At 39.6% G+C, this 16,970-nt stretch overlaps 1 protein-coding gene across 4 annotated transcripts in view; it reads right to left on the bottom strand.

The window, feature by feature from the left end:
• The window catches only part of DUSP16 (dual specificity phosphatase 16), a 61,837-nt gene that overhangs the window by 4,141 nt on the left and 40,726 nt on the right, over nucleotides 1-16,970 (bottom strand). For all 4 annotated transcript variants that reach the window (XM_065742317.1, XM_065742316.1, XM_065742318.1 and 1 more), the window contains 3 exons: nucleotides 7,654-7,817; nucleotides 1,761-1,920; nucleotides 990-1,113 (listed from right to left, as the gene is read on the bottom strand). In XM_065742317.1, coding sequence (XP_065598389.1) covers nucleotides 990-1,113; nucleotides 1,761-1,920; nucleotides 7,654-7,817 — 448 coding nt within the window. The remainder of the gene's footprint in view (nucleotides 1-989; nucleotides 1,114-1,760; nucleotides 1,921-7,653; nucleotides 7,818-16,970) is intronic.

The raw sequence follows: 16,970 nt of genomic DNA, 5'->3' as shown, positions 1-16,970 counted from the left end.
ACTGTTAAATGCTATGGGAGACATCTGCAAGTGCTGGCACCTCTTACATGGAAGAGATGGCCTCTTTTACACCCTGTCAGCAACTTAAAAGTGCCCCATGAAAATCCTCCCCCACAGGACAATATCAACTGTTCATCTTTCTGTTCCCATCTCTGTTTCCAGAGACAGTAGTGATTTGGAAGGTGCTCCTCTCAAGCTGCTCCAGCACAATTGTTAAATTGCTTCTGCATGACGCACGCACTGGAGGTGCGTCAGCTCTGCCAGTGAGCCTGCAAGGTCTGTCAAGACGGAAGACAATGTTTCCTGTGCTACACAGGAACAAAAAGAAGTTTGTCAAGTGAAACAGAGAAGCTGTGGTAAACTGCAATCGAGTCACGTGGAATGTAGCATTCACGATACAAGTACGGAAATACTATGACTGAAAGGTAGAAAAAGTGTGTGTGGGGGAATTCTCTAATCCCACATAGTGCTGATTCTTCAAAATACTTTCTCCAAGAGTTTTTGTTGGAGTTTAATAGCAACAAAGTTGTTTCCTTAATTCCCACGCATTTTACTTGCAGGCACTTCTTTGAGAGCATTACCAAACAGCAAACTGAAGTCAATAAATCCAGGCTAACATTTGTCACAAACAGGATTATAAATATCCTCATTTCTCAAGGTTTAACCCTACCCGTTTCATTCTCTCTTTGGCTTGCAATGATCTATCAGTGTGTACACAGGCACACATGCAGTTTAGATTTCATTTATTTGCCTACTCAGAGCAAAGGCCAGCATCAGCATTTTGAATGAACATTAGGCACACAGTGTCTGCACACAACCACTAATTTGTTTACGGAGGAAGCCTACATTTAAAGCAAGAATGCCTACAGGCCAATGAACTAAAGCATAAAGGAACATGTCTGCTTCTGCACTTGGTCGTATAACCTTTTACCACTTAAAAACAGGCTGCCAGACACAAGGATTAACATGAAGGGAAACTTTCTGCTTACCTGTAAGCTTCATCTAAGGACATATCCATTCTCTTCATGATGTATGCAATAGCGATTGTGGCAGAGCGAGATATTCCAGCTAAACAGTGCACTAACACACGGCCATTTGATGCTTTTGCTTTTTCTGCATACCAAAGAAATCAGCAGCATTATATCATGATGAAAACTTTGTAAGGAAAGCAATGTTCATTTGAAATTGTTCAGAACTTCCAAAATCAGCTGCTAATTACAGATCTCATGGAAGCTTTGAACAACAATCATTTACATTCTCAATCGCTGCATTCAGTATAGAAGAAACATGTGACTACACAGGAAATGCACTGCATTTACTTTAACGTGCACATAAACAACCCCATCTAGATTTCTGGGAAAGCTGACTGCTCCATCACGAGCACTTGCTTTTTACTTGCATGTAAAATTAGAAACAATTCGGCCAGTTAATCTGTTAGCTCACTGCTCAAAGCCAAAGACAGGATCTGTGTGTCTAACTTTCTAACTCTCTCTGCAGGCATATTACAGGCACCAACCAGGTTGCCAAAAAGCAGAGCTGTGCTCTTAGAAAGTCTCTTTGTTCTGTAAGTGCTGGAACACACAGTGGCAGAATCTCCCTGTTACTTTGCTTCTGTGCTTATGAAGTGACAGTGATGGTATATGTAGATCCTTAGGGTATTTCCCAGAAAGAATTCAGGTGTTCTCCAGACAAAATAGAAGGCAGACACACTGAATAATCCAGAAAGCGTTTTGGAGAGCCAATATAAAGTTTCTTCTCACCTATAAAATCGACTGATTTATCCAACCAAGGCAAAATCTTCTCACAAAAGCTGTCATTCACAGGCACTCTCAAAAAATGGGATTCTGGAATGAAATCGGGCTTTGGACAGGTATTACTGGCATTCAGTACATATCCAATATCATTCTGCTGGATCATCTCCTATGAAAGAGAAATATTAAAAGCAAATTAGTAAAAAAATACCTTTGGTGCACTACAAAAAAATGAGGAACTCAAAAGTAAATTATGTATTTTTATGTACTTTTTATTACAAAAAGGGGCACTGTTTTTTGAAAAAGATCACTGTTAAACTTTTGATTATTTAAACAGCCTTTAACGAGACATCCAGAATGTTCAAATAGCATATGAACTGCAAATTCTATAAGAACAAATTTAACAACAGAAATAATGGCAGAGTACCATCTGTTACTACGAAGCATTACTTCCAAGAGAATCAATTTATCTTCTTGCTACTTTGGTTTAAATTTTCCCCATGCACGATGACAACTTAATCAAACATTTCCCACGTGCAGTTTGCTGATCAGAATACATGCATTCAGGATCACTTATCTCAGATGAGATTATCCTGTCACAGATAATCAGAAACGTGACATGAAACTGATGCCTACTGCAATTGCCTCTTCAAGTACCCAAGGCTGCTTTGTTTCTAAAGCAAGGTGCAAAATTCATTCAAAACTAAGGCCTTGAAGTAGGCTGTTTTTGTGCAGCACTAACTGCAGTTTTAAGGCCTGCTTTATGGCCTAAGATTGCCCCTATTTCAGTTTTCAGTCTTTAGTCCTCCAAGATTGTCACAGGAACAAGAAAAGACTCAAAGCATACGATCAAAACGGGGCCTTTTAAGTAAAATGATTTTCATGACTGCAAAACAAACACGTGCTGCACCTTGCTGTGTTCTTTGTACTTAGAATTGTGCTACAAAAAAGTCTGTGATGCAGCAGGCACCTTGGTGCCTGAGTACTACGAATAATTTTCTGCAGAACATCCACCCCATCTCTTTCAAGTAAGCACCTTGCCACAGAAAAGTAAGCAAGTTAACGTAATAATTATCAAACCACTACTCTGTTACAGGTGTGATGTGGCAAGCAGTGACAGTAGTTATAATAATAATTATTATATAATAATAATTAAATAATTAAAAGGGGAATTTTTTGCTAGATTTCTATTTACACTAAAGTAACACACACACAATCTGATCTTAATTTTTTAGCTTTTATAGAAATTATATTAAAAAGTAAAATTATGCCAAAGCACGGGAGCAATAGCAAGAAAATCAATTATACACAGAAGGTCTGAACACATGCACACATATGTATAACACAGGCATAAATTAAATCTTCAGTGAGAAACACTGGAAACACAATGAATTTGGAAGAAGGATAGAACAGTCTTCATTAAAAAAAAAAACAAAAGAAAACATAGAGGACAAGTGCTGGTGGGCTGTACAGTCCAACCATGGCAATTCTGTGGTTATCCAAGATGTTTCTGGTGTGTGGAACTGATTATCCAAATAGGAATTAAAAGGCTGCAGACACCAACTCTGAAATTGTTGAGCCAAAAAGACACCCGAAAATGTGTTCACACTCATCTTTGAGCCTGAGGCTAAAGAAAGAAGTTATGCTTCCTTCTGTTCTAAAGTATCAATCATTCCCTGTGCAACACACTATAATACAATAACCATAACAGTGTCTTCATTGTAAGGCACCCAAGAGGAAGAAGTGAATTATGATAGAAAGAAGACCCAGAAATCCTTGTACCAACTTTGTGAAAAGAAGGTAAATGTTCTTTTATCAGCTTATTTACATTTTATGACTTGTTTAATTTTAAAATTAATGGCACCCTACAATGTTACTTCATTCCAGGAAATAAAATCCAGGTTTGGAAAAAAAAAAAAAAAACAAAAAACACCACCACCACAGCATGGTTATGTAAGTGGCAAAGCAGAACCTCTTACAGCTGAAATGATGGTACAAAATATGCGATGTGAGCGGGAGGGTCGTTCAGGCCCATTCCCAACAGAGCTTCTTTTCTGTTATCCTGATTTTCAGAAAAGACACTGTCACTCACATATAGGTTAGATCTTAGTTTGTCTTACTTTCACAAATCTGAACATCAACGAAGATCTTCTGTCAAAACAAGTACCCTCTTGCAATGCCATCTGATGTCAATAGCCAACAATATATCAGACTGAGGCCCAGAAACTGAAATGGGCTTCTCTGTCCTCTTTTACTACAGTAAAAGAGAGCTGATAATGGTGAAAAAAGTACACTTTTTGCAAATACACTAATTTGGGCAAAGCAATATCACTGATCACCAGATTATTAAAGAACACATTGAAAAGCTAGTTCAGAAACTCCACAACACTCTTAGTGTTTCATCACTGCAGAGAACGGTATAGATGTTTTCAGAATTAACCATTTAGAAATAAATTTAAGCAAAAGTCTAAGTAATCTCCACATCATTTTCTGAAGTGATCATTAATTTTCCTCACAGACACAATCCAAACATCTGCATTTGCTTGTTTTCCATCCATAAATCATTATAATAGAGGCAGTAGTGGAAACAGCATCTGAGTTACTAGAAGGTGACATCACAAGACAGTATGTGTTCAAGAAAAATTCTTCCCCATACGCAATCATCTGAAAAGTTTACCTCATCTTGACAAACCATGCTGAAAATTCCACCTTAAATCATTGTGCTGAAGTGAACTGCAAATATAGTTTTTTTTTCCCAAGTATTTTAGACATTCAGATTTCAGAGAAATCAGCATGTCTGGTCAGTAGTGAGATAATAGGAACTAACAGGTAGCATCTGAAAGCAAAAGTAAGGTCAATGCAATTGTCCCCAGTAAATGAAAGCAAATATGAAATCATAAAATGTATATTTGTCCTGAGAACAGGTAAGAAACTTATGAGGTGAAGAAGTACAAATCTGACCAACTCCCAGGGGTCCTACAATGATTCTAAAGTATCTGCAGCTGCAGCTATGACAGACACGTCTTGAAATAATATTAAAGTTGTAAACTGATAGACATGGGAGACACCCTCAAGCGTCCACTCTCTAGTAAAATGCTCTGCCACACTCAGGGCTTACCAGTGGCAGTTGTGGTTTTGGACTCTTCCAGTTCTATAATGAATTTCCTGACCACCACTACGACTTGGATTGCTTTCCTGACGAGGCACACATACCATGCTAGTGCATAACATCTACTCACAGGAACCAATTTACTGCAAGTAAGGGGAACACTGTCTTTCATCTCTCGGGATTATTCAATCAAGAGCCATAGCACAAGAGTTCCAGTCATGCTCCCAGATGCTGTGGCATGTCCCTGGCTGTGCTGGAAAATAAAGGCCCTCCACTCTCCCAGACCTAGGATAGCACTTACCATTCATGTATTGAAACAAACAACACCGAAGCATCTGATTTTCTACACTTAAAGCAGAATGTATTCTTTTTTTTTTTTTTTTAATTTACTTGGTGTTTAAGTTTACCTGATGTCTTTTGTCTGAGGATGACAAGAACAACAGTACGCTGCTTTGATATCCATCTTAAGTGAATCAGGTCTGAATTGCTGACCTGTTGCCTCACATCAAAGATGCTGAAGATCTTAAAACATGAGATATATACAAAGACTGCCAATGGTCCTCTATTAAAATTTTTTCTGTATGCTCTTTAAAAATACATATACCTTCTAAATGATTGCCTGTTTGTCAAAGACCCTGTTTAAATTGTGGAATATCAAAAAATAGCCTTTTAAAGGCAAGACTGGGAAGGAGTGAGAAGTAGAAGAAAGCATGAAAAATATGATAAAAGAATATCATAGGCTGATGGAACATCCCAGGTTGGAAGGGACTTACATGGATTGTTGAGTCCAATTCCTGGCTCCACACAGGAGCAACCAAAAATCAGACCATCTGTCTGAGAGTGTTGTCCAAACATTTCTTGAACTCTGGGAGCTTGGGGCCATGGCCACTGCCCTGGAGATTCTGTTCCAGTGCCCAAAACCTTCTCAGTGAAGAACTTTTTTCTGATATCCATCCCAAAATTCCTCTGTTTCAACTTTACGCCTTTCCCTTGGGTTCTATCACTGGTCACCAGAAAGAGAAGATCAGACTTTGCCCCTCCGGTCCTCTCATGAGGAAGTCATAGGCTGTAATGAGGTCTGCCCTCAGTCTCTTATTCTCTGGGCTGAACAAATCAAGGGACTTCAGCTGTTCCTCGTATGTCTTCCACTCTAGACTCTATGCCATTTTGTAGTCTTCCTTTGGGCAGTTTCTAATAGTTTGGTGTCCATTTACTAATTGGATCTTACGATAACAATCCAATTACAGGACCATTATGATAGTTCCAATCTTTAGCTTTATACATGGATAAAAAAACCCACATATATAAGCACTTCAAGAAAATACTGAAAAACAGACTATCTTTATTTTTGTCTCACCAGAGCTACTGATACAGTTGTATCAATATCCAACACATTCCAAAACGAACTACTTGGTGCTATACACAATAAACTACCTGGCCTACAGCAACAGCAGATTTAATAGCTTGCTGTTGGTTGGTAGGTTACTGAGGAAGGTATGACATCACCTTCTTCAAGAGGAAAGAGAGAGGAGACCAAGTATCATAATACAGTGTGTGGTGTGTGGTTTAATTATGTGGACAGTATATCATTTGTTCTCATCGAGAACTGCTGTGTGAAAGCCATGGAAGGTACAGAATCATAGAATCGCTAAGGTTAGAAAAGACCTCCAAGATCATCCAGTCTAACTGTCAACTTATCATCAGTATTTCCCACTAAACTATGTCCCTCAGTGCAACATTTAAATGTTTCTTGAACACCTCCAGAGTCAGTGACTCCACCACCTCAGTAGGCAGCCGATTCCAGCAGCTGACCTCTCTTTACAACAAGAACTATTTCCTAATGTCCAACTTGAATCTCCCCTGGCACAACTTGAGGCCATTCCCTCTAGTTCTAACTCTAGTTGCTTAAGAGGCCTACCTCCATCTCACCACAACCTCCCTTCAGGTAGTAACAGAGTAATAACATCCCCCCTGAGCTTCCTCTTCCCTGGACTAAATAATCCCAGCTTCCTCAGCAGCTCCTCATGAGGCCTGTGGCTCCAGACCCCTCACCAGGTTTACTGCCCCTCTCTGAACATGCTCCAGGGCCTCAGTGTCTTCCAAAACTAAACACAGCACTTGAGGTGCGGCCTCACCACTGCTGAGTACAGAGGGATGATCACTTCCCTGTTCCTGATGGCAATACTATTTCTGATACAAGCCAGGATTCCTTTGGCCTTCTTGACCACGTAGACGTGCTGCTGTCTCATGTTCAGATGAGCACTGACCAATACCCCCAGGTCCATTTCCTCCACACAGTCTTCCAGCCACTCTTCCCCAAGCCTGTAGTGTCACCTGGGGTTGTTGTGGCCAAAGTGCAAGACCCAGCACTTGGACTTGTTGAACCCCACTGGCCTCAGCTCTGCAATCCAGCCTGTCTGGATCCCTCTGTAGGGGCTTTCTACCCTCAGGAAGACAAACACATCCAGCCAGCTTAGTGTCATCTGCAAACTTACCTCAGTAAGGGTGCACTCAATACCCTCGTCCAGGTTACCAATAATGATATTGAAGAGGACAAGCCTCTGTGCTGACCCCTGGCGAATACTGCTCGTAACTGTTTGCCAGCTGGATTTAACTCTACTCACCACCACTCTCTGGGCCCACAAACCAGTCAGTTAATTACCCAGCAAGTTCTTTACTCCTATCACCTAGATCTACTTCAGATGTTCTGGAGCTGCATGATGCAGTACGACAGAGGCACAGGCAGACACATGGAGATTATATACTCATCAGCATAACATCCAGAATGCTCACCTTGTTGAGGACGTCCCGTTGACACCCCAGATAGAGATGAGGCAAAATCCTGGTTGGGCCAGTGTTAGAGACTGGTAGACAGGGCTGAGAAATGCAAGTAGGGACAAGTGTGGATTTTCCTTCGCAGAGACCAGGGAAAGAGCTGGAGAATTCAGCAAATCCACCTGTGAGAGGCATAGTATGTATATTATTTACATGCATCAGTGCCTGTACCTATTCTCAAAAAGTGGTATTTTTTGTACAAGATGGAGAGGCATAAAGGGCCAGCAGCCTTAACAGAGGAACTTGTACAGCTGTATGCAAACCTCATCCATAGGTAGCATGACTGTGCACAACCATTCATTAGAATGCAAGGCCTGGCTTTGTACAACATTAGTTGGAAAGTTTATTTATTTCTCTCTTCATTCATCAGATTTTTGTTGCTTCTTCCCTCTCAAAAAGATACGTGGAACTGAGACTTTTAAAAGCAAACAAAACCCCAGTGCAAAAAGCACACATACTTTTGCCTTTCTGCTCCAGCAAACTGTTTTCTGAAGAATTCTTTCACTCATATTATGTCTATAATTAGACTGCTCTTAGAGGCCATTATGTTTACTCAATTAGTAAAAGCATCAATGTATGACAACATTTGCTTTTAGAATTTTGCATAATTATTTTCTATGCTGCTTCAAAATTAATATATTTCATCCAACACACTGCAACAAGCTTCATGCTTCAAAACCATGCTCAGCCAAAACTTCTCCATCTCATGAGTGGGAGTTGAAGCAGGAGGGGTGCAAGGACGGAGCACAGCCCTGCTGAAAAGGATTTGGGGGTTCTGGTAGGTGGGAAAAGGGATTAGGAAAAGGCTCTTCACCAGAAGGTGGTCAGGCCCTGGAACATGCTCTCTAGGGCAGTGGTCTCCGCCCCAAGCTAAGAAAGCTCAAGAAGCATCTGGACAATCTCTCAGACATAGGGTTTGAATTTTGGGTGGTCCTGTGCAAAGCCAGGAGCTGGACTTGGTGATCCTTGTTGGTCCCTTCCAGCTTGGCATGTTCTACAGTTCTATGATTCTAAAAGCAAGTCTGAGACTACTGCAGACACAAATACACAACACACAGCTCAAGTTCTATTTCCTTTTCTAGCCTTGCCAGGCCCCTGTTTCCTTCCCATGGCACGAGCTGTATAATACATCTGCTACCAGCCGGGCTTCAACAAGCCCTACTCCATTTGTTGAAGAACAAAACGAGACTTCCAGCAACCAACCTACACTTTGGCTAAACATTTTCACTCAGAAACTATCTGGTTTATTACAGTCTAGATGAACACTAAGCTCAGTTCATTCCCATATATAATTTTGTCTAAAGAAGAACTGCAGGCAGCTGTTCAGCTCAGCAGTTACAGGCTTTTTTTTTTTTTTTTTTTTTGACAGTTTTCACCATGTAATAGCCAATTGGTAAGGATGAGGCACAAATGGAAGTCAAAGTTCCCAGCTACTTTTTCAGATTAAAAATATAGAGACAAGTGGAACTCCAAGAGAAGAAGGAGTAATTACGTGTAGTACAAGACACAGTTTTATTATCAAGGAAGTAAAGTATTAATGTGCTAAATCTGGCAAATGCAATGTTCTGTATTATTAATTTGAAGACATGAATAAAAATTATTCAGCAATAAGAAAATGTATGTACTGTTCTGTCAAGGCCTGCATTACCATTGCCCAACTTCTTTCTATTCTTTGGATTTTAAATTCTGTCTTTAGTAAGTGTAGGATCAAAACAAGGTAATAGGCATGTGTGTAACAGCCCATTTTATCTGATAAACAAAGAAACCAACAAGCAGTTTACAGAACAAAAGCTTTTTGAACAGCAATGCCAGTCCCCTGACTGAAAAAAATTACTTGTCTACATTGTTAGATAAGTAGTTTTAGACAACTAGGACAATGCTCATCTCTGGAATCATCCTAAGACAAAATAGCTGTAATTTACTCTACAAAGTTTTCTTTTTATTTTTTTTAATCTATCTGCATGTCATGTCATATAGTTTCCATTTTACTGTACAATCTGTTAGGAAGTAGAAAAGAGAAAACACAGTACATTTACAGCTTACAGAAAACTATTGGTGATAGGCAGATGGTTGGACTGGATGACCTTGTAGGTCTTTTCCAACCTTGGTGATTCTATGATTCTACTGCCTTTCAGGAGTTGAACTGTGAGCTGTTTTTTCTCACCAGAGAAGAGAGCCCTACACTCTTCAAAGCAGAGAAAAAGGACAGGTCTGGGACCTAGTTAGATTTAAAAAGCTCAAAAGCACAGCTCCAAGTACAACAATCTGCAACTGGTTTTACAGGCCATTAAGTAAATACAACAGCTTTACTATCCTTTGTTACAGCTCCATCTTCCATTCCTGGCTGTGTAATCCATGAAAAGTACTTCTGTGATCTGATGTTACAAGCACTAGTATGTGTGTATATATATATATATATATGCATATATATATATACACACACGTATATCCTTTCTCCTCCCTGTCATTTTCAAACATGTTTATTTCTTGCTGAAGTAGTTTCTACCAGGTTAATGAGTTCAATGGGCACACAGGTAAGTTTTACAATCCAGTGAAAGTGGGCAGGAGAAACTCCAAGCTGGGAAATGGGTCAGGCAACATAAGGGTGAGGTTGGACTTTGGTGAGTTCACTGGAGGATGCTATCCTAAGGCACTGCCTACCACAAGCCATAACCCTAAAATGAAGCAAATATACCAGGGACACTGTAAAAGTTCAGCTCTGACATCTTCTATTCTTGTTAGTAGGCTTACTCCTTATTTTACAGTCTCTCTGTTCAGGAACACGGACACTACTTGTTTAATGTACAGAAAGTTTCCAGAACTTACAAATTCTCCTATGTATAGCAAAATAATTTGCATCTGCTACAGGAAGCAATCCTTGAATTTTTAGTCACTACACAACTTTTAGATAAATTTTAGGGAATATATGGTGGCAGAGCCCAGCAATTCCTTAAAGAGCTTGGAGGGTTGAATCCTTTGAAGAATGGAAAGAAATAAAACCAAGGGAAAAGAAAAAAATAAAATCAATCTTTGTTTTAATTTGCTCTTTATTTAACTCTTGGGAAAGAGTTAAAAACTCTTTGGAACTCTTGAGCTTTTCCCAAAATGAAGTGACTCTTATTGCTTATTAAGAAATTGCACAAGCAAAGAAGAAATTTTACATTTGTGCTTTCTTGGTAAAGACAACATGGGCAAAGTTGTGGTTTTTTGCTTCTTTTAAGATTTATTCCAAATACCTACAGATTAGTCTCACTTCTGTATGGATACTAAAAATATAAAATAAAATAAAATTAGGCAATACATTGATATGCTAAAAACAGAGACTGCAAGCTTGAAGTGATTCAAGATTAGATGCATCAGTGCTTTGCCTGGGACACTGATCCCTAAATAGCCATCCTTTCTACACACACTTTCCCAGTAACATGTTACTCCAGTACCTTTACAACACCAAATACAACCACAACATTTTCATATCAGGTACCTATGACACTGTGTGTTACCTGACTATCCTTACTCATGCTCTCAAGCAACTCCTTATTTCCTCCGCATGTGTTTTAACTTGGTATTGCAGATTAGCACCCAATCTAAGCAGGTTCTATAATGCGCTGACTTCAGAAAGCAAGCAATTGGTGACTTGTTTCAAACATTAATCCATCTTCTCCGTCATCTTCTGTATCCATTTCATAAAAGTTACCCACTGCCTCACTGCTCACATGCCCAGTTTGGTCTCCATAAACATTCAGCAAGCATTGATGAATGCCAATGGGTGCCAGATTTTTCCACATGGTGGAATTCAGTGACACAGCTTTGCTTCATATTTACTTCCATGTCAGACACCGTTTCGTCAGACTGCCCTTCTGCTGCCATCAGTTGCACAGCAACAAAACGTAATAGAATACTGGCAGGGAGATTCAACCTATACTGCCATATGACAAACATCTGCCTCTGATGCCGTGGGCCAACATAATAGAATAGGAGGCATTACTTTCAAATCAGCTCTCATATAGTTATGTTTTCTTTTTTTAAAGGCGCCTATATACATACTGAAAAATTCTGACTTCACATTTCTACTTTAAAAGACATATTATGAACCCCATTAACCCTAAAAGCAGGAAATAACATACAGTCTACATGAGGGAACCTCTTATGAGAGAAGAACCTTACCCATGCAGACTACCTTTACATTTCTACTGTAAATGGAGCATATAGTTCTAAAAAAATAAAAATAAAAAAAAATTAAACATTTGGAAAATGAATTTACTGTAAAGATGGGAATGCAGAATAGTAGAAAGCCAAATCTTAAAAGAAAGATGAGATTGATTTAGCTTCAGATTTCATAGGTTGAGGATGATTTTTGCATGAAGGTAAATTTTATCTACAAGCCTTCTTAATTGCCTCATTTGGAATAGGGCTATTGGCAACACTGTGCTGTTTATTTAGTAAGAGAAAATGTGCTTCTTCACAGAAAGTTTCTGAACAACACCCTCTCTCTCCCACTACTGCAGCCTCTGCAAATGGGAAATCAATCAAAAGAGCATGCTGAAACTGTGGGGAAAAAAAGAAAACAAACAAACAATAAAACGACTACAAGTCATTAATGGAGCTACTGGTTTGATGAAGTTTCATTGCAATCTTTGATGAATGTAACTCAGTCCTGGCCCTAATCTCCTGGATAAGACCTAGTAAATCTCATTCACTTTGCTGTGCCTCAACCAGAACAGTATCCCCTCCCTGCTTACAGCACTTGGCAGGCTGTTCTCTCTATCTTAACAATCAGCTCAATTACCAAGCATATTTAAAAAAAAAAAAGACCAACAAATCACTCTGAAATAGTCTCTGCTACACAGCATCTGAAATCACACAGAATTTTTGCATTCTTAATGGTGAAGTTTTTCACTCTTCTTCCACAAAAACACCTGATATCAATGAATTAAATGGAAGACTCCTCCATTTTCACTAATGCAATAGTTCTGTTATATCCAGAAAACCCCAACAGCCAAGCAAAACTAGCAGCACAGAGCATCTCCTTCACTTTTAAATTGGCAGCTGCTTCTGCCATGACCGGAAGTGTGTAAGTCCACATACTCTTCAGCTGGTAGCAAGTAGCGAGTAGAACTGTTTAGTCCGTCTTGTACAATAGACTCTACCCAAGTTTCAGGGAAAATTCTTTAGGAATGGTGACTTCCATCACTATGGGAGCATTTAAAGTAATAGACAGAAGTGACTTTCAGACATTATAATCTGAAACATTTTCCAACATGAAGCAAGACACCAAGGTAGCAGTGATAAATGGCCTGTGACATTCAGCTGCTTGTCCTTTATGTCTCTGAGAAACATAAGTTGACAAAAGTCAACTTATTTAGTTTTGTTCTGATTTTATAGAAACCATCAGAAGATTGCAAAGTTCTGTACACTGTTGCTATGGTTCTGCAAATTGGTGACTAGACTTCCTATGATTAAGGCACTGCAGTTTCCTAACTATATACGTGTGTTAAAATTACGATCATCAAGGTATGATTGTTAAAGGAAACTCAGTATCTGAAGCTTTGGCTCCCTTCTCAGCTAGGAACAAAACAGGAACAAAACCATAAGAGATGAAAAGATTTTAGCAGACTTCTATAATGTATGTTACTCTTTCTTATATATTCATTGCATAAATCCTTGTATAAATAAATCTCCTAACATCGCCAGCAGAAGGAAGAGGAGGGGAAAAGACAACAGGATCGGGTGGCAAGAAATGATGGCTAGAGAACTTTTGTTGACTTGGGAACAGCTACCTTCCATTAAGGGAATGGAACCCATCCAGACACTTATGACTATTTAGTTTAACCACCTTCAAGACAAATTCTAAATTAGTAAAGAGAAATAACCACAAGCATTTCTATCAGTTCATCTGTTTTATTTTACATGGAAACAGATGAAGAGCACTCCACAGTACTGCCAATTTCCACACTGTAGTTGCAAGAACAGTAGCTAGGAAAACTAATAGAGATGGTTTGCAAATGGAAGGTTAGTTAACTCTCCACTCCTTTATTTTTTAATTTTTTCTTTTTTTCTTTTGAATACTTTTAATACAGAGTTGTAAAGTGCAAATAATATTTCATGGTTTTATCCAATACTCAATAAAACCATTCAAGATAAATGAAAACATAATAGGCCATGAGACATGAAGGAGAAGGGAGGATGTCTCCTTGGTTTATTACGTATTACACTGCTTTTCCCAACCCCCTCATTTTTATGGTTCTTTCACACTGGTTGCATCACTTGGTGGAAGCATGGCTTCACCTGTAAAAATTCAGATGTGAGCAGGAATGCCAATATACTAAAATTCAGTTTTCAAAATTTAAGCATTTTTCTTCATTCCCATCAACACACATCCCATCCTCACACTAACACGAGTTACTCATCTTTGGCTTTATGATACTGTGGCTGGTCCAATGGAATTTCATCTGTTATTGTACAGGTCAGCTACTGCATCTACTTTGCACGTTTCCCTCATCCATCAGCCACTGACCCCTTCACTCCCTACACTAAATACCTTTGTTTTCCACATGTTGCTGGAAAGAGAGAACGCATACTGTCCTCCCACTACCTTTCAAAGATCACCTCAAGCAGCTCACTGGTTCTTACACAATATATACCGCAGTAACCAAGGCTGTTAGCCCTGTATGCCACCTAATGTTTCTGCCAAATGTGCCTGTTACAGTAACATTCATTTCCCCCATCCACATATATATTCTTTCCTTTGCATGCATGTGGAATATATCACAGATATTATCTCATAAATTCATCCTATGCCTCAACCTACACGTTAGATACAGAAAAAACAATCAACATCTTGCCTTCAAAATTACTGTTTCAACCACCAATAACATCATTCCTTACCACTCTCAAAAGGTTTTCAGAGGTCTTTCCCTGAGGTTTTAATCACCTAAAAATAGTTTCTCTTACTAATCTGGTAAGTGGATATTGACAAAACACAGCCAAAACAGAGACCTGACCGTAGACCAGAGATAAGGCAGATTAAGGCTGATATTAAAAGTGCAACAGCTGATCTGCCCACAGCTCACCAGTGAAAGGGAAGCAGGAAAACAGGAGACGTTCCTGTTAGCTGCCACTGAGTTTTTGAGTGTTTGTCAGGCAAAGCTTGACAGAGCCCACACCTCTGCCTCTCACACCCAGAGCCTAGCAGCAAAGCCAACCAGGGGAGAAGAGACTCAGCTCGAGAAGTGCCTGATAACTGAGATAAGGGCACCTGGCCACATTGTCAAACTAATGAAGACTGACTAACGACCAGATAGATGCGCAGAGTTCCACTTTACCACTGATTGAACAGGTTTTCCTCATCTGGCTATTGCAGCCGAAGTTCCAAGACTCCTCTTGCGCCACTCAACCCACACACTACTTCTGCTTTGTCCTGCTGGAAATCCAATGCAGCTTGACCTGAAGTTACTTTTCAGAGGGAGACACTAATTTGAGGCTGTCCACTGCAGTCTTGCTCATTTCCATAGGGCTTACAAGAACTTCCATCATTTTTCTCATTTAATTACTCCTTTTGTCAGGCCTTATTGAAGCTGACCAACAAGCTTAAAACATCTTTTGTTGGTGACAGCAGAGAGACAGACAACATGGCAGCTCCTGCAAAATTAGTCTGTGTAAAACTCTGCACCAAGAAGAGCCTACAAAACGTTCTATACAATATGCTAGTAGGTCCAGCTGTCCCTGTGGCACAGGGAGATCTTGTCTCTTGTTCCTGATGTAGAGATGAAAGAGCAAACATGTTTTTCACAGGTCACAGAGTCTGCTGGAAAAGCCTAAGGACAGTGCACACTGGTAACAGTGAAAACACTGACATTACTCTTAACTCATTCCAATTAGGCATTTCTTTTTCTTTCTCCTTTGGGTTCTGACAGTTCAGAAAACACCAAAGAAAGACGCTGGACTTCTTCGATGAACTCTTGAAAGCAGACTAGGAGCGACCTGTTTCCACAAGATCTGTCTGCCAGTTCATCAGTGTTAACAGTGTCAAACTGTTATTCTGAAGTAGTAAAGTAGAGAGCAGGGAGTGGAGGAAAAGATCTAAAACCCAAGTGACCAGTCAAAAAACAAAAGACAACATGCATGAACTAGAAGAGAGTTGCAAAAAAGAGATTTTAAAGCCTTCTTATTTGGCAGAATATTCCACCATCTTCTTTAAATCCAGGATTTACTTCTTAATTACGGGCAGTAATCATAAATTTTATACACTGATAAACTAATAAAGAAATGAGTAATATCACAAAATTTGCAACTACTTCTGCAACATAATGTCTAGACCAACTTTAAGTAAGCCTTACCAAACTACTGTAAACAACAAAGGTATGCAATGGAGTACATTCATGTTTAGCTGCCTTCTCCCCCTGACTCCAACCCCATAGCAATCTGGAAGTCGATTCTGTTTATACTGATCAGTGCCAGGAATACAGAATGTATAATGTTACTGAAAATGATGCAGAAATCAAAAGTAAACAGAACTGCAGCAAAAATAGAAAATATACAAAACACTAATGTATAAGAGCATGTGATCTGATTAATGCCATAACTTAACACATTCACAGTCACGTTTCCATTGCACATTAAAATATTTAACTAAACGCCACACTATAGATTTTTCCCTGACATAATGAGTAGATGTGAGCTCTCTGACTCAGAGTTTTAGGAATCTCCAACATTTCCACGCTGTTTAGACAAGCTGCAGAGCTCTGCAGACCATCACAATTTCTGCATTCCAGCTCAGCTGGCAGGGCTGCTTGCCATTTTCCATTACACAAGCAGGGGCTTCAGAGCCCTACCAGCAACACAGCCATCCCAATGGACAGTGCTCCTCCTCCTCCACGCTTCCCTTCCAGTTCCCTCTCATCCGCTGCCTGTACTTAGTTCAACAGACTCAAGTTTCACCTTCAGAAAACTTATTATTATTATGGCAACGTTTAGAAAGAAGCCCTGTTGTGCTTAAGTGTTTTACAAGCACAGTAGTGAAGGGAGTTCTCTGCCCTGAGGGTTTGGTAAGAGAAGGTTAATAGGCAGGTTAAGCAAACAAGGCTGGGGGTATGAGAATGGAGTCAGACCCATCCACCCACCCAGGTGGCATGTAGCATTAGTAGAGTCACACTAACAGCAAGCACAGGGAACAAACTGGACACACACAGTTACCCATTCTGCATTAAAAAAAAATAATAATAAAAAAAAAATCTCAGTTATGATTGCAGTCCTTTAAGTTTCACAAACATCCAGAG

This window comes from Cyrtonyx montezumae, unplaced genomic scaffold (genome assembly GCF_038088225.1).
Source record: "Cyrtonyx montezumae isolate F1298 unplaced genomic scaffold, pur_monq_1.0 scaffold_3, whole genome shotgun sequence".
NCBI lineage: Eukaryota > Metazoa > Chordata > Aves > Galliformes > Odontophoridae > Cyrtonyx > Cyrtonyx montezumae.
Note: the sequence above shows the minus strand (reverse complement) of the source record. Positions and strands in the feature narration are given on the sequence as shown.